The 17301-nt window shown below is 35.5% G+C and overlaps 1 protein-coding gene, 1 long non-coding RNA gene and 2 other non-coding genes across 11 annotated transcripts; 2 read left to right on the top strand and 2 right to left on the bottom strand.

Annotated features, from left to right (window-relative positions):
- Positions 1-2060: 2060 nt before the first annotated feature.
- LOC110929447 lies at positions 2061-5697 on the bottom strand. Of its 5 annotated transcripts, XR_002587097.2 has the most exons (9): positions 5551-5697; positions 5446-5488; positions 4575-4735; positions 4185-4257; positions 3016-3229; positions 2869-2930; positions 2445-2587; positions 2225-2337; positions 2061-2128 (listed from the first exon to the last, which is right to left on the bottom strand). It is a non-coding gene; the product is annotated as an uncharacterized LOC110929447 (long non-coding RNA). The 5 variants fall into 5 exon arrangements; XR_002587094.2 differs by having other exon boundaries at positions 2869-3229; XR_004889954.1 differs by having other exon boundaries at positions 2225-2329; positions 2869-3229.
- Positions 5698-6664: 967 nt separating this feature from the next.
- LOC110929446 (paramyosin) lies at positions 6665-14501 on the top strand. 4 transcript variants are annotated; one of them, XM_022172606.2, is made up of 19 exons: positions 6665-6819; positions 7227-7300; positions 7950-8043; positions 8143-8246; positions 8323-8361; positions 8494-8577; positions 9065-9126; positions 9211-9313; positions 9381-9530; positions 9615-9683; positions 10692-10748; positions 10838-11101; positions 11188-11271; positions 12569-12652; positions 12766-12876; positions 12957-13027; positions 13112-13333; positions 13884-13977; positions 14048-14501. In XM_022172606.2, the coding sequence occupies exons 2-19, from the start codon at positions 7244-7246 to the stop codon at positions 14297-14299; spliced, it is 2001 nt and encodes a 666-aa protein (XP_022028298.1). In that variant the 5' UTR covers positions 6665-6819; positions 7227-7243; the 3' UTR covers positions 14300-14501. The 4 variants fall into 4 exon arrangements, with proteins under 4 accessions (XP_022028298.1, XP_022028297.1, XP_035843193.1 ...); XM_022172605.2 differs by having other exon boundaries at positions 8138-8246; XM_035987300.1 differs by lacking the exon at positions 6665-6819 and adding an exon at positions 6837-7148.
- Positions 14502-14657: 156 nt separating this feature from the next.
- On the top strand, positions 14658-14729 carry TRNAP-CGG. The gene has a single exon. It is a non-coding gene; the product is annotated as a tRNA-Pro (tRNA).
- A 1765-nt stretch (positions 14730-16494) lies between these two features.
- Positions 16495-16647, bottom strand: LOC118490788. Its single transcript, XR_004890015.1, has one exon. It is a non-coding gene; the product is annotated as a U4 spliceosomal RNA (small nuclear RNA).
- Between the last annotated feature and the right edge of the window lie 654 nt (positions 16648-17301).

The raw sequence follows: 17301 nt of genomic DNA, 5'->3' as shown, positions 1-17301 counted from the left end.
TATTCTCTCTCAACTAGTAACCTCCAACAACAACACCCCTCTTCTTCCTCTTTCGGTTCAAGCAAGGATTTCGGGCAAGGAAACTCGGTCAAGATCATCACTCGGACACTTCATCTCCTCGGCTTCTTCCTTTATTTCGGCTCATTCCTTCCCTTTTCAACCGGTTAGTGATTATTATGTGCATAGGGTTTATATTGTTGTATGAACTAGATTTTTATGCATGTTTGGTTAGAAATATTATGCTTGGCTAGAAATACTATGCATGATTTTTAGGAAGTTTGTGAAGTTTTGACTATGTGTGTTAAACCTTATGTATGATACTTACTAACATGCTTAAATGGTTATGGAATAATGGTTTAAGGATGTTTAGGGCCAACCAAGTTATGTTAATGCCACTAAGTGTATGTTTTACTTGTTCTTGCATATTAATCTTGTTAGAAATAGGTGATTTTCGGTCCAAAAATGTGTGAATATGTTGGCATGAAAACCCTAGAAATTATGAACATAGGATGAACTTGTTGAATGTGGGTTGAAGATTTCAAATAAGGCAAAGTTTGATCTATTTTCACTACTAGTCAAATGAGGAAAAGTGTTTGTAGAAATCTTATTGGTAGTTTCCGGATTTGGGTCTGAATTCTCGGTACAATTTGGACTGTCTTTTCTGCATCATCACGTGTACATGAAAACGACAGCTTCCGACTCGCAACAACGGCGTTACGACTCGCAACCACAGTATTCCGACTCGAAACCACACCGTTGCGACTCGCAACCAAAGCATGACAAGTCGAAACCACGTGATTACGACTCGAAACTACGACGGTTGCGACTCGCAACCAACACATGACAACTCGAGACCACGATTGCGACTCGCAACCATAACGTGACAAGCCGCAACCACCTGGTTGCGACTCGAGACCAGCTAGTTGCGAGTGGGCTGTCCATTTTAGTTATTGGGCCATTCTGTGTTAACTTGGACTATCTGTTAAATGGACTATGTGTTGCTGTGTTCTGTTTGACTGTGTTACTATTAGGGCCGGCCCAATAACCCCATGACTATTACTTGTATGCATGTTATGTGTCTGTATATGTTCTTACGTGATTACTTGCATACCGAACCTGACCTATACCGGTAACCATGTTAGGACGTGGTGACCAACGTGATTGACAAGTAACCTAAACCTACCGAGCAACCCAAGGTGAGTTCACAACTTAAAAGCATGCGTCCCGGTGGTTTGGGACACGAGACTAACAACCCTATCCCCTGGTAAAAGGGGATACCATTTACATACCTTCCCTAGTTATTGGGAACAAAACTTACTTTTCCTTCCCGGGTATTGGGAAACCTTTTGGTTAATTACTGTTTATACGGATTGCAACTAACGGCACTAAACGAAACTCTATCACTCAAGTCCCTACTACAAATACCGATTAGTCGCCGGGTTAGGCGAGCGGGTTATTAGTTGATAGCGCTATTTAGGTGTTTACCAGCCTCACACCGTGCCCTGGTTTGGGACGGTCGTGAACTAATGTACTCAGAAATCCGTCAATGATGATAGAACATTGACATCGGGGCATCCTGCGGATACGCAACGGTTACCTAGTTTTCGGCATTGGAAAAACAGTTTAGTCGCTAACTTTTGGGGTAGCTCCCCAGGGCATGTATAAACGGATAAATTAACCGGTGAAACAAAGTTTTTGGTAATTAAAACTGGACAACTAGTGGACTCACTCAGCATTATTGTTGACCCCTTACTGCATGCTTTGCAGGTAACCAGTGACGAAGGAGCTTGCAGCTTGGGAACGTGTAGTGTCTGTTCACCCTTGTGTTGGGTGTTACCTCATTTTGAATCATGAACTTTGTTTTAAACTACCTTACTTATGCTTCCGCTACTTATTACTGCTTTGAACTTAAAACTTTAAACCCTGAACTTAATATTTGCTAAGCTTATGAATAGTAAGTATTACTTTTGTTATCAACTTAGGTATTCGGTATAATTGGTGGCTGGATCCTGGTCAGTCACGCCCTCGAAGCGGGTGTTATCCGCAGGTGGATTTTGGGGGTGTGACAAACACGTTGCTAGCAAGGAGAAGATTGTATGCACGCGGGTAGGTTGAGTATGCTTCACACCTAATAGGTCGAAGCAAGTTCAAGTTGAAATGGGCCGTTTTTAGTGTGGGTCCAAGTTGATGTGCACGAATTATAAAATATAAAGAAAATACATACCAGTTATGAATTGAATCGATGGCCTCTATCGTAAATAAGCTTCAATGTGTTAGATCCATCTTCAGGGACAACATTCATCACCCAAAGAAATGAACCCAAATTTTCCTTCATGTCTATCACAGATTTTAATTAGCACAATACCAATTTAACCCTAAGATAACAACGGAATTAGGGAACTTGCAACATTTAACAATTGGGGTCAAGTTAGAAAAAAATGTACCTTCAAGTCTTCAATAATCAACAGGTTGTATGCAAGCCAAACTTCATTATAGTTGAGGCTTTAGTTGACCCATAATCAAATTTTAACCCATGTACCAAACATGTCCATGTGCTGAGAATTAACTACGACACTTGATATTATACCTAAATTACATCCAGATTACAGTTGATCACGAATTTAATAGACTACACTATGTTGTCAAAAGCATCATAAGTGCAATTTACCCAAATCTAGTTTGCAACTGAGTATTTATATTTCTGCAATTTACCCAATTACAAACTTTTACCTAAAACTGAACTACACTGCAATTTTTTCAAGATAAAAACTATTGAGATCATAGTAATCGATATAGAGATTAACCAAAGGGTATACAATAACCTTACGTTCTATTGAAAAGTATTACAATTTCTTAAAGTATGCTTACTCTCAGATCTGACAGTGGTGATCGCCTCAAGCGTCATGTTTCCCAAAACAAAATGAAACAACCTACAAAACAATTAATGCCCAAAATGAAACAACCTGAAAAAAATAAAAGCCCCAAAATAAAGGGATGCAATAATAGGAAGAAAACCGTCATCGTCTAACGCTTCGACTGAGCCATCACCAAACGTCCAAACACACATCGTCGCTATACTTGCCATATCATGCTCTATCGGGTAATGTAAGGCACGCGCCAAGATGGTTGGCAGAACCTCGAAGGCGTATGCCTTTCTCGCCGACTCATTCTCTATCTCTCACTGGTTGAACTCCTCGGTCGGAACCCTAGATGACTGATCCGACATCGCCTTATAATAGCCATGGTAAGTTCTTTTTAAATTAGGTAATCACGGGTACATATATAAGTTTTTTAAGTTAGATATAAACGCGAAGTACATTTAGTCTGTACTTAGCACTACCATTACCACCCGCCGAATCTAGTTAGAACCCCAAACACACTTTATAGTAATGGGTCAAGTGTATTTTTGTCATAAATACCAACTTAAAGTGTGTTCAGGTTCATCTGCCCATTTCAAGTGTGTTTTCGGTTGTCATTTTATCACCAACCCTGGTCTACTATCATGGTAAAATTATTGTTAATTAGTTAGGCTTTTACTACTTTCAAAAGAGGGCATAATGGCCAGATTTTTATGTTGTTTTTGCTGCATTTTTATTGCTGTCAAAAATGTAGTTTTGTGGTTATTTTCGCTGTAAAAAATGCAGTTTTACTGCATTTTATAGCTGCCAAAAGTGTAGTTTTTGCTACATATTATTGCTGTTAAAATAACTCTTTTTGCTGCATGTTTCTGTAAAAAGTGCAGTTTTTGATGCATTATTTTTGCTGTCAAAATACAGTTTTGTGGTATGTTGTTAAATAGTTCATTTTATTTTGTAATGTACCATACAACATTACATTCCGAAATAGATAATACAACAAATATAACCAAAATCAAATTCCAAAACAATATAACTTGAACTATTATATTTTATTTATTCAGGTCTAGGAATACTGTTAGTTGGGCTTGATCCCAGGATAATTTTTTACTAAATACATAAGTATGTTTCATGAAGAAAATTGTTTATTTGACCCTAAAAGTTAGAAATATTAAAGTGGATTCTAAAGGTAGTTATTAACTTAAAATCACAATGGTTTTAGCTTTGATCGGTCAAGTCGATGCAAAAAAAAAAAAAAAAAAACAGAGATTTGCAACAGGAGTTTTGGCCGAGGTAGGATTAACAACAAAAGAACAAAGAAGTACATACCTATTAATCGATTTCCCCAGCTACATTAGTTGGTTATTTATTACTTGATCGTTAGTCTTCAAGCAACGGTAATCTGTTTCAAAAACACAATCGAATTTTTTTAAAGCATATGCATAAAGGGGGAACAACCGAAAGACGCACTCAATAACATTTATTGAAAAAATCTGAAGACAGTCAAGAAACAAACAAATTGACATGTGTCTTTTATGAAACAAATTGTTACAGCAAATTGGTTGTGTCAAAGAAGCAAAAGGTTATAATACGAATCAGTTTCAAAAATGCAAATCCAAACACGCTAAAATACTATTTGGTGAGTAACTAATTGAGATTTATGTGCAACCCTTGTCATATATATATACACAAACATGCATAAAGAACATTAAGATGTACCATTTTGATGAATATTTTGATGCTTTGAGACGATTCTAGTGAAATAGCTGTCATCATGTTGAGGTTGAGCTACAACTTGCTCGTCCATCTCTTGATCCTCATTCAAGACATCGTTTGAGGCATCATCTGGAACATCCTTATCCATCTTATCAGCTTGTTCCCTGGGCGGTATATCAATTTCAAGCCCATAACCATTAAGACAAATAAACAATAATGTAAAACGTAAATTTACCATATCAAGTTTCAATTATCACTACTGATCAAAATTTTCCTAAATTTTGCTATAATCACACCATGTCAACTATCAGTTATCACTATTGAAATTCTACTTCGCAGATCAGCAAGAGAGATCTTCTGGTGCTTCAATGTTCTCTAGTGGACGAACGTAAAAAATTTGGCCAAAGAAACTATTATGAAATATTATGTTGACTCATTCTGAGTTACATAAGACATTATGTGTCTGTATATAAGCATGGATAACAGATCTACAATCCTGAACTGAAGAACGACAATTTCTTGGGTTTTAAATGCTTGGTTATCTACAACCTTTAAAGGACCCTGTATAATATTTGTGTTTTTAATGTAAACAAATATAGCAAATCGACATTTGTGAAAATAAAAAAGCACCCTGTAAAAGAGGAAAAGGTTACCTGCTCCACAAACTAACAGGTACTCCAATAATATATGAAGCATAGAAAGAAACTATAGCAAAACCCTAAAACACAACAAAAAAGGCTGATGCTAATCAAGAAATAAGAGTACACGAAGACAGCAATTAAAACCCCAAAACACAAAACATAATCCGCCAAACATGATAATCGTCTTTTACAAATCCTAACGAACAAACTGTAAACATGAAGATTGATTATACCTCTTCACTAAATCGCCGATTTGATCTCGAGGATTTGATATTCCTGCAAAATTAGCCCTAATTAAAACCTATAATCGATCATGAAATACTCTAATTAGAGAGTACCGTAGATGATTTGTCTTCAAATCCGTTGATTCTTGATCAAAATTATTGGATCTTCTTTAGTCTCCGTGTTCGCCAGAGAAGAGAAGAGAGAGAGAGTTCGAATTAGGGTTTAGAGAGGAGAGAGACATTGTTTAGCGTAAATGAGAAGCCTTGTTCAATCCTCAGCTATGAGATGTGCCAAGTGTATGATGACATGGCTGATTATCTGGCATCAACCATAGGGTGACATGTGTCCCCAATGGTTTGCTTTATTAGATATATAGATATAGATTTCTAATTAATGTAGTGTTTTTTTATTTTAGGGGCTGTTTGGTAGCCTCTAAATGGTCATTAAGAGGTTACCTCTTAATAGAACCATTAAGAATTTTACCAATGAGAATGTAGAAGAATGTAACATGTGATGATTTACCATTCAGAGGTTACCTCTTAACCATTCAGACTTGAGGTTATCTCTTATTCATTCAGAGGTTTTAAACCATTAAGAGGTAGCATCTGAATGGTCATTAAGAGGCTACCAAACAGCCCCTTATTCTTAATTTAATGTAATGTTTTTTAATTTATTGTACTTTTATTTTGGTAAAAATATGTTTCATTTATTAATTAAGTAGTTTAAAAAAATGAAAAAAAAAGTTTACCCCATGGCATGAGTGGTGAACATCCCTCGTGTTTTTTTATGCAAGAGGGGAGTTAGAAAGACGAACTGACATGACACCTCATGATTAGGTGGGTGAAAAGTTTATCTCATCTCATAAGGGGTGCACCCCTTTCACCCTCATAGGGAGGAATTTACTCTAGATATATTCATAAATAAACCTTTTTATAAGTAAGTTTTAATTAATTGGTACTGACATTATAGCCTAGTGGTCTTTTGGAGGTGAAATAAGACTTAGAGACTATTATGTCTTAGATCCGTCAGTGATCAAAATTTGTCGTAAAAAGTATAGGCATTATAGTCTAATGGAGATAGATATAATTGGATAGTTCCGCTGATAACACGAATGGTATGGTATGTGAGTGATCCAAATTTACCGTAAAAAAGAAAAAAAAAACACTATGTTTTATTGTTTTTTATCCATCATAGGTAGTATATTCTATTTGTTAGATGAAAAATAAGAAAAATGATGTTTTGGGCGGACTGGGACAGCCTGGTTGGTGGGGGTAATCGATAAGCGAACAACAAACAAATCATCCCTGTCTTCTTCTTTCTGACCCTGCGTCGTCTCTTCTACTCAAATTTCCAGTTTTAGGTTTTATATTTTTACTTTCCAGGTAATCTTATTATATTATTCGATCTTAACTTTCACAGTTTCATGTATCTATGTAAACTGTTTTCAATCTCATCATGTTCAAAGAATTCGAACAGTTTGTTATCGCCTTACCTTGTTTCAATTGAACTGCAAACAATCATCGGTTATTGTTTTAAAACGTTCACTTGGATCCACTCAACTTAATTCCAATTGTTTCACACGAATACTTGCTTAAAACCTATTATTCTATCAACTATGTGTTCAGATTAACGTTTGTAATTATAGTGATTGCCTTCAATTCCTATATATATGGTTCATATTAAGGTTTATAGATAATTATGGTGATTGGGGGTAGGATTTGTCTTCAAATCAGCATCTTAGTTATTGCATTCTCATTGATAGTTATCTTATTTTGAGTTTGTTTGATAGGAAAATTGCAACTATGGATGAGAAACTCGATGATCGTGCCACTTTGCTTTCTCGAATCGAACTTTTGGAGCGCGGTATGTTTCATCATTTTAAGGAATATTGGATTTTAATAATCCCAAACTATTCGCTGTTGGCTGCCAACAATCCCAACTTTAAAAATAACCACTGGCAGTCCTAACTTTTAATATATTGATCTCCAATGGACCCTGTCTAACAGAACCCGAACGCTGTTAGTCTCCGGTCGCCGGAAAAACTCAACATTTTTTGTCCCGAACCTCCTTGTAACCATATTATGGATCTTTAGGAAACTTTTTCTAGTAAAAGCCCCAATTATTAAAGTCGCCGGAGAACTCCTTTTTCGCCGGAAAACTCAACTTTTTGGCCGGAAAACTCTTCATTTTCGTCCCCAACCTCTTTGTAACCTTAGATCGGACCTTTAGAAACATTTTTCTGGACACAAACGGTTTTCCGGCGACCGAAGACTAACGTCTTTAGGGTTCTGTTAGTCAGGGTCCATTGGAGGTCAATATGTTAAAAGTTAGGACTGGCAGTGGTTATTTTTAAAGTTAAGACTTTTTGCGTCTAATGGCGAATAGTTGAGATTATTAAAATCCAATATTCCTAATTTTAAAACAGTTTCACTTGATCCACAACCACACTAGTATACTCTTCATGAAAAAGAGAGATGACTTTAGGTTTTGTTATTTCTATATTGATTTGTAGAGCGAGATGAACTACGTAACGATATTGAGCATATTTGTATGCAAAATGCTGAACCCAATTATGGTGCTGTTGCTACCAGGATGCATGCTCAAAGGTTTCTTTTTTACATCCATCTTTAATTGTTTGTATAATCCGACTATCTGTACATCTTCGGTAGTTATTTAGCATTCATATGAATACCCAATTAGGACAGCTGGTTTGGAGCAGGAGATAGATAACTTGAAAAAGAAGTTAACTGCTTGCTTAAGAGAGAATGCAAATCTCCAAGAAGAGCTTTCGGAGTCTTATCGTATCAAAGTGAGTTCTTTCTTCTTATAAGTACTTATCGAATAGTTCTGAATATGTCGATATTAATTTTTATTTTATTCTGCAGAACCAGTTAGCCGATCTACATGCAGCTGAGCTTTCTAAGGTCGTTTCTCCACATAATTGTCATTTTTTTTTTTGTAATTTGATTTTTAAAGTTTAATGGAGTGATAATACTAAAAAATATGATTAAACTAATTAATTAATCAATGATGCGTATCCTGATTAATTTCTGCAGAGTTTAGAAGCAGAGAAGCAAATTAAGTTTTTTCAAAGTTCGGTTGCTGCTGCTTTTTCTGAACGTGATAATGCAATAATGGAGGTTTAGTATTTTATGCCTTGCATTTGACCTCAATTGCTTTCAATTAGAGTAAAATGCCATTTTCGTCCCTGAGGTTTGCCAATTTTGCGACTTTCGTCCAAAGGTTTGTTCTTCGGCATCTGGATCCAAAAGGTTTGAAATCTTGCCATTTTCATCCGGCTCGTTAACTCCATTCATTTTTCTCCGTTAAGTAGGGGTATTTTTGTCTTTATTGTTAACTTAAAGGGCAATTTGGTCTTTTTGACTTCATGTACACGCATTTAGCATGATGTACAAGTATTCAAAATCCTTTATGTTAACAAAAAAGATAGAAACACCTCTGACTTAACGGAGAAAAATGGATGGAGTTAATGAGCCGGATGAAAATGGCAAGATTTGAAACCTTTTGGATGATGCGGAAAAACAAACCTTTCGACGAAAGTTGCAAAACTGGCCAAACCTCAAGGACGAATCCTTTGATTCTAAATGTGTATACGGCTTTTTGTAGGCGGAACAAGCGAAGGAGAAAGAAGAACGCGCATCACAACAATATGGCATTTTGCAACAAAAGTGTGTATTTGTATATATTTACGGTTTTACCTTTATATATTTATTTTCTGGTATCTATATATGCTCATTAATTTGGTGGACCAGGATAGAAGAACTCAATGCGTTTGTTCTCGAAGAAAAGAAACGTTCAGCTACACTTCAGACTGATCTAGAAAAACATGAAAAGGAGAATGAAATATTCAAACAGGTAAATATCTCGTGTTAATAATAATATATGCACGATTTGTATAAAATTGACGTTTTACTTGTTACAGGTGATCACAAAGTTTTACGAAACCAGACAACATTCATTAAACAAATACGATGATGTTAATTGGGAAGATAAGTGTATTTCCCTATTGAACGATTCGGATGACATGTGGACGTTCACGGGTTATGGTGAAACGCCAACCACAAAGTACATCGTGAGTTCTAAATTCTATTAACAAAGGATTAATGATTAACTATATTGTTTTATATGCAACCGGATTGACTTTTGATTCAGACAGACCGCACTAGAGGACGAAGTGGAGGCGTTGAGAAAATCTGTAACTAATCTCCAGAGCAAGCTACAGATGGTAATAAAAACATTAGCATTACATTTAGGCCTGTAAACGAACCAAACGAACACATTTTTTTGTTCATGTTCGTTCATTAAGAAAGTGAGTATGTTCGTGTTTGTTTAAAACCTAAATGAATAGTTCACGAACGTAAATGAACATAAACAAACAAACTTATATGAACATAACTTAATAAACATAACGCAAACAAATGAACGTAATTGACCAAACGTAAACGAACATAAAGTAGTTTTTTATATAAGTTAGTGATTAATTACGATAAGTTCAATTCGAAAGCCCACTTTTTATTACTAGGAAGCCCAATTACTAATTGGTTATTTTTTATATAAGTAGTTAGAAATCCCGTTTAATGTTTTTATTTATGTAACTGTAACTATTTATGTATTTATTAAAATTTTAAACAACGAACGTAAATAAACGAATATTAATGAACGAACGATCACGAACATAAATGAACGAACAAAACGTGTGTTCATGTTCGTTCGTTTAACAAAAAGAATAAAAAAGTTCATGTTCGTTCGTTTATCTAAATCATCATCATCATACTCGGTAAATCTCACCAATAACAAAGCTAAGGTAGGGTCTGAGGAGGTTAAGATGTAGACAGCCTTACCTCTACCCTGTAGGAATAGAGAGGCTGCTTCCAGTGAGACCCCCCCGGCTCGATAGTAGTTTTGCATCAAGCCTTGGACATAAGGCACATAACACTCAACAATTGGAACAAAAGCCGATTAGTGCATGTACCCCCTTGTCTTTCGGCTATCAACGCCACTACATGATGCATGATTAACCGTCCCTCGCTTTTTAACGTTATTTTCACGAAATTAGTAAAACAACGTTAAAATTAGCGCACTTTCACTTTTGCCCCCCCTGAGGGCCCACACATATTTACATTATAGGCGCATACCGCAAGCGGGGCGTATCGTTAACAAACATAAACGAACTTCCTGCTGAACAGTTCATGAACGTTTGGTTCGTTTATCTAAATTCTTATTGCTTCTGCAGGGATTGGAGATTGAAAAACATTTGAAGAGGATGGTGCATGATTTGAAAAACGGGAAAGTAAGATCAGATTGTGTATTTATATTTGATAACTAAGTGATGCTTCTAAAATTCATGATAATTGATGCCTTTTTTGCACTCGAATACAGTTGTGTTTGGAAGAAAAGACGAAGAGGGACATTTCAGGCTTACGTAGTTTTCACTCTCAGCACAGGCTTGAAATTGTTGGTTTGCTCGAGGAGGAATCGTCTTACATTAAATCGGTTGTCGACGAAGTGAAAGAAAATATGAAACAAATATGTATAAATGGAGAACGTAACAGTTTATCTCCTCAGAGAGATACGAAATTGCAAGAAAATGATTGCCGTGATGTACATATAAGCCCTGATGCAGCCTCAGATACTACCACAAAGGTGTGTGTATATATATATTCATAGGAGGATGGAATATTTAATGTGGGTGTACATAAATTTGAATTACGCATGTTCGTATGTTGTAGGAAAATGTTTCTGAGTTGCCGAACACTTCTGGTTCTGGAGCCGAGGACGGCTCAGAAGCTCTTGTTCTGATGCTAAAAGACAAGGTTTGTGTATATATATATATGTATATGCTTGTATAATTGCATGTGTATGTGACTTTGTACTTTTTTCTCTTCAATTTAAAGAACCAGAGAAGAGGATTATGAGTTATTAAAGTCATAATTACTCTTAGATCTCTTTTGACTTTTGAGTGGCTAAAGTTCCATGTAGGGCTGCAAACGAACCGAACGTGTTCGTTTGTTAAGGAAATAAATGTGTTCACGAACTGTCCATGAATTCGTGTTCGTTTGTTAATTTTAGGCAACGAATGCAAACTAACAATCATGAACACAAACTAATGTTAACTAACGAACACAAAAGGTAACATGTGAACACAAACAAAGGTTCATGAAAAAAAATAATGATACACTGATACATATTAAATATCTATTTGTCGGTATTTTGAAGTATTTAAATAAATTATAAAAATTAAAAACAATAATGAACTATCGAACACATACGAACACGTTACCGAACGTTCATGAACATAAACGAACGAACGTGGCCTCTGTCTATGTTCGTTCATTTAACTAAACTAACGGAATTTCTTGTTCATGTTCGTTCTTTTATTCAACGAACGAACACAAACGAACTTCCCGCCGAACAGTTCACGAACTGTTCACTGAACGTTCGGTTCCCTAGTTCCATCACATGTAATATACTTTGTACACACGGGGTAGCAAAATGGCCTGGGTTGATCCACACGGGGGCGTAGCTTTCAAAGGGCCGGGAGGGGCGCCCGACCCCCTAAACTTTTCGCTCAGTAGTGTTATGTATGTACGTTTTGTATAGATTTTTTTAGGTATATACGTTTTCGAACCCCCGGTTTTATAATTTTTTTTACTTATATAGAATTTTTAGGTCCGGTGACTTCCGACCCCCCGGTGGAAATTTTCAAGCTTCGCCACTGGATCCACAAGCCTTTTTCTAATTCTATGAATATTTATAATTATAATTATTTGTTGATATCTTTCCAAAAAGCAATATTATTACTATGATTTTTTTTTCGGGATAAATTGTTTTTATCAGTTCTATTTGTTTGTTCACAATTTGGAAAACTTTTGACTAGTTTGACTTGTTCGACCCATCTGGCACGGTTTCATTCTAGCTACTTATTTTAGTTTCACTAGTTAGAACTGTTATAGATGAAGTATAACCGAAGTCGACCCATTTACCTGTAAACGGGTCGAAATGGCCATTTTATATAATATATACACACCGGTTTAGCTGTAAAATGACTCTTTTTAACTTCTTATGAACCAGTAACTGTTTAACGGTTCTCTGTTTCACATATTTTTGTAGGAAAATGTTTCTGATTTACAAAAAACTGGTAGTCCCGGAACAGGGGATGTTTCCGAAGCCCTTGCTCAAGCATTGCAAGAGAAGGTTTGTGTTCATGTCTCGTATATACTGAACGAATCATGCCAGCCTGTCACGTTATACCGAACGAACATGGTCCAGATGGAATCTTATGAAGCGTATTGATTATACTAATTCAGGTTGCAGCATTGTTGCTTCTGTCACAGCAGGAAGAGCGGTATATGTTAGAGAACAATGTAAATGCGGCTCTTCAGACTAAATTAGAGGAGCTGCAAAGAAATTTAATACAAGTAAAATTTTTGTTTTTTGTTCGGTTTATTTCAACATTTTGTTATAATAGTATTTTGTTAATAGTATTTTTTTTCAATAGGTGACAAATGAAAAGGTGGTTGCTCTTATGGAGTTGGCACAATTAAAGCAGGAAAATCGTCTACTACATGAGTACGTTTTTATTCCTTTTTTATATTTTAATTATTATTATTATTATTATTCTCCGTCATATTTTGAGTTTATTTTTATTTTCAGGAAACTAAACGGTGATGGGAACAAAGGTAAACTTATAACCGCGAGTGAGAATAAAAGCACGTTCCACGATAAGGACGGAAGGTTAAAGGGTTTACTGAAGAAAACGTACCTAAGTCAATGGATTAATCCCCTTGGTTCCTATGGAAGTGATGGTGGGTCCCACCACGAGTACGCACAAAATATCACCAAGAAAAGTTCTAATAGTACCATGGATTTTGCAAGGTCCGTAATTCTTTCTGTTAAGTTTAATTCATATATATAGAGAGAGTCCGGTTAACGTACAATATTCCTTAACGTACGAGACTACGCTCTTACGTACGTTGTAAAAGTCAAAACCCTAATCACGCATGTTGAAAACCATAATCACGCATGTTGAAAAGACATAATCAAGCATGTTGAAAACCATAACATGCTTCATTACATAATTATAACATGCTTCATTACCCAAGTATAACATGCGTGATTATGGTTTTTCAACATGCGTGATTAGAGTTTTGAATTTTACAACGAGCGTAATGTCACAGCGTACGCTCGTACAGCAATATTGTATTTTACACTTTCACTATAACATGCGAAAATGTTTTTTATATAACATGCGATTTATATATTTTCTTTTGAATATGCGAACTTCTGATTTTACAACATGCAACTTCTTGTTATAACGTGCGGTTTGCCATCGCGTACGCAGCGTACGTTAAGCCATATTGTACGATACACTTTCCTTCTCTCTCACTCTCTATATAAATCTTTCAATTGTGTATATGTTATGCAGAATGAAAATCGAGTATACAGCCTTAAAAGAGAGCTTGGAAAGTATGGAGCGTCTAATTTCTTCAATTCGTAGACTTCGTCTATCGCTTGTTAAGGTGATCATCCTTTACCTTAATCTATTGTAATAATTTGACAGGATTCGTGTTAAAATTGCCACCTACACAGGTGAAAGAATCGGTTCCAGCTGAAGATACGCTCACAGTTGCTGGCAGGAAATCAGAAATTATCGAGAATGTTGTTACAGAAGCAAAACTTCTAAAGACTGCACTCGGTAGCACGCTTCCTGTAAGCTGGTCGGCTGAGGTGGATGATGGTGTTTCAAGTGTCGAAAAGGTTGATTGCGTGTCTGCAGCTGGCTTTGAGATGGTGGAGTTGCTCATATTAGCCTCGGATCTGTTGGAGAACTCCATTACTTGAAGAAAAAGACGTCAACCATAACAGAATCCGGCAGTAGTTTGAGTCGTTTTTTTTCTTTTTTATTTGTTTCATGCAGTTTCAGCTGTAAATAATTGTTATAGATTGGGTTTTCTGGTTTGTAACTTTCTTGTTTCAATGGATTGTTTGTAGATTTGATGTGTTCTCTTTAGGGGGGAAAATACATTTGATAGTAGTTATTTTATAAGACGAAAGAATTCTTCAATTAAAAATGTTTACTCATAATATAGTAAATAAATTAATTTTAAAAAATGTATAAATGATGAAATGTACATAGTTAAATTTGAATTTATCTTCTAGTGAGTATAAATATTCCCAAGTATAATTGTAATATCAAAAAGGGCATTTGGTCTAGTGGTATGATTCTCGCTTCGGGTGCGAGAGGTCCCGAGTTCGATTCTCGGAATGCCCCTGATTACTTAATTTTTGTAGTCCATTTTTACTTGTGTTTCAAGATAGTTCCATTTTTACTTATGTTTCAAGTTTAACTATCATTTTTTTGATGAAAAAATTAACACCACGTGGAATAATTAATGGATATAATTTGTAACCAAGCAAAAATTTGTTCCTATATCGTATTTATAGAATAGTCCGTTACGATTTCACTAAGGTTGGACGGCATAGAAAAAAACTAAATAATGTGTAAATTAAATAAATAATAAAGTAATATGTGTGGTGATGATTAGTCCAAACAATCAAATAAGAGGGGGTTTGTGAGAGTCGGAAACCCTCACTATACCCTCATTGTTTTACGTTATATGTAGGGATGAATTTTTTTGGCTGTACATCGGTAAACAGTTTTGAAAAAAAAAAACAATTTTGATAATTTTTTTCCCACCAACACTCTTACGAAAAAAACTTGTCGCAGAAGACAACACTATTAGGATATACTTTTAACATGTTGGTAAGTGGATATTAAAAATGTAAAGTGAATTGATCTAAGAGAGGCCCTCTACTACAGAAAACGTAACATGACCTTTCAAGCTGGTAAGTGAATAATGAAAATGTAAAGTAAGTGAATTGATCTAACAAGAACCTTCGACCTTTAGAGGAGGGGGCATTATTTTAACACCCTAAGATACCATTAGACCAAATACCCATCGATTTTATGTTTATTTAGTGGACACTTGTAATGTATATCGCTTGCGGATTGCCGAAAACACGTTTTCAATTCTATTACTAACATCAACCATAAGTTATACCGCAACATGAAAAATACAACATCCGTATTGAGTGTTTTTTCAGTCAAATTTGGGTGTTTTACTAGAAAGTATACACAACATTCATTATCAATGTTTAATAATATAAAATAGATGCCGAATGTTTAATAAGATAAACCAGATGCCGTAAAACATACTCAAAACAGTTATTTAAGTTATTATAAGAACACCGAAGAGAAGTTTCACCCTAGCACAACCAATCTACCAAATTAACACGCAATACACATGACTTAAAACACTTTAATGTTCATGTTTATATCTTCTTTTAAGGTTTGCAACAGAGATTCTAGGCTGTGATATTATTCTCAGAATTCGTTAAGACAACTACATACAGATTTGTTAGATAAGCTTCTGTAAACCCCATTATCTATTGATTATCATTTGGTTTATGGATGACAAGTAAATTACAAAGCCGTTATTTAAGTCCAAAATATGCAAAACAAGTACTGCTCATTATGATATATTACAGTTTATATATAAAAAGTACCATTTCTATCCCACATCAACTAAGGAACAATCTCTCCTCTTCTTTATAAAACACATTTGCAAACCTCTAGTCACCGGGCTTGGTAACGCTTGCCTGTAACTCAAGTGAGGGTATTAAAGATTGTTGTACAGTGACTCAACCCGGTCAGATTGGTCCCACTGCTGCATATTCTGGCTTGCCCGTTCCAAGTTGTGAGTTGGACCATGCGGCTTGAGCGAAAGCTTGGGTCACGTGGTCCCTAAAGCAGGGGGCACTGCTAGTTTTTAGATAATGAAAAGCTTTTGTTAGATGCGATAACAATAGTATGGTTTACTATAACAGTTGCTACTGAATAGCCCAAATTATAAAGGAATAACACTTCTAGATTTACTTTTTATAAATACATGTTTCTCTGAATAATCTAATTTGTTTCATACAAACCAATTAAAAAAAACATAAATAAATAAAAAAATTGGAACTAAAAATTGTAGGACTTTCCCCTCGAGAGGGAGTCCTTCCAGAAATTCTCGACGGCCAAGGGAGACCCAAAGCCGAGGAGGGGGTTTGGAAATAGTTTTCAACCAGCAATTGACGCGCCTCGGTTATAACCTCATTAGCTGCGTCATTGCCCCAAGCGCAAAGATAAACTTTCAAACACTCCAACCCCCCTTGTTATACACTTCAGACTTCACTTCTTTTCATACACTCCACCTATGTGGGATCAGTAACAAACTCACACGTCTTTCAATCTTCTTTCACAACTAATCAGCCTGCTTTTGATTACTTGTTTGCAATGCGGCTTTAATCACCGCAATATATATGGCATTCCTACTTGTATAGTGTTTGCTGGAACTTATCAATGGTAAGCATTGGCAGCTAGGAAGAAGATAAGCAAGCAACAAACTCTTTATAAATGGGTGATTTTTCTGTTCAACTCGGGCCATGCTTTACCTCTAACGGGTCAAATTAGGTGCAAGTATTTTTGAAATGCACAAAACCACCTAAATCAACTAATTCATAAATATAAAAATACACCATTTCAATTATATTTGGTGCATCTATTATAGTTGTCAACTTTGCCTCCATTTTATAAAAAAATTGTGAGTGGAGAACTTTTAACTAAATAGTGGTGGCGAAATATCAGTTAGACTTATGTATTTATTTAAAAAAAAATACAATTTAACAATAGATTAAGTTTAAATCCTTGACTTTTTCATAATAAGAATAAACATAATAATATGAAGATTAGTAAAAGTGTGATATTGTGATGGTAATTTTGTATGAAGATTAGAAACAAA

The sequence above is a fragment of the Helianthus annuus genome, chromosome 3 (genome assembly GCF_002127325.2).
Source record: "Helianthus annuus cultivar XRQ/B chromosome 3, HanXRQr2.0-SUNRISE, whole genome shotgun sequence".
NCBI classification, from domain to species: Eukaryota; Viridiplantae; Streptophyta; class Magnoliopsida; order Asterales; family Asteraceae; genus Helianthus; species Helianthus annuus.
The sequence above is the reverse complement of the archived record's forward strand: the minus strand, read 5'-3'. Positions and strand labels throughout refer to the sequence as shown.

Excerpts from the sequence above, each read along its gene's own strand:
- LOC110929446 (XM_035987300.1), top strand. Across the intron at positions 8,578-9,064 it reads GTGATAATGCAATAATGGAG|GCGGAACAAGCGAAGGAGAA; the intron begins GTTTAGTATTTT and ends GGCTTTTTGTAG. Across the intron at positions 13,334-13,883 it reads AGTACCATGGATTTTGCAAG|AATGAAAATCGAGTATACAG; the intron begins GTCCGTAATTCT and ends TATGTTATGCAG.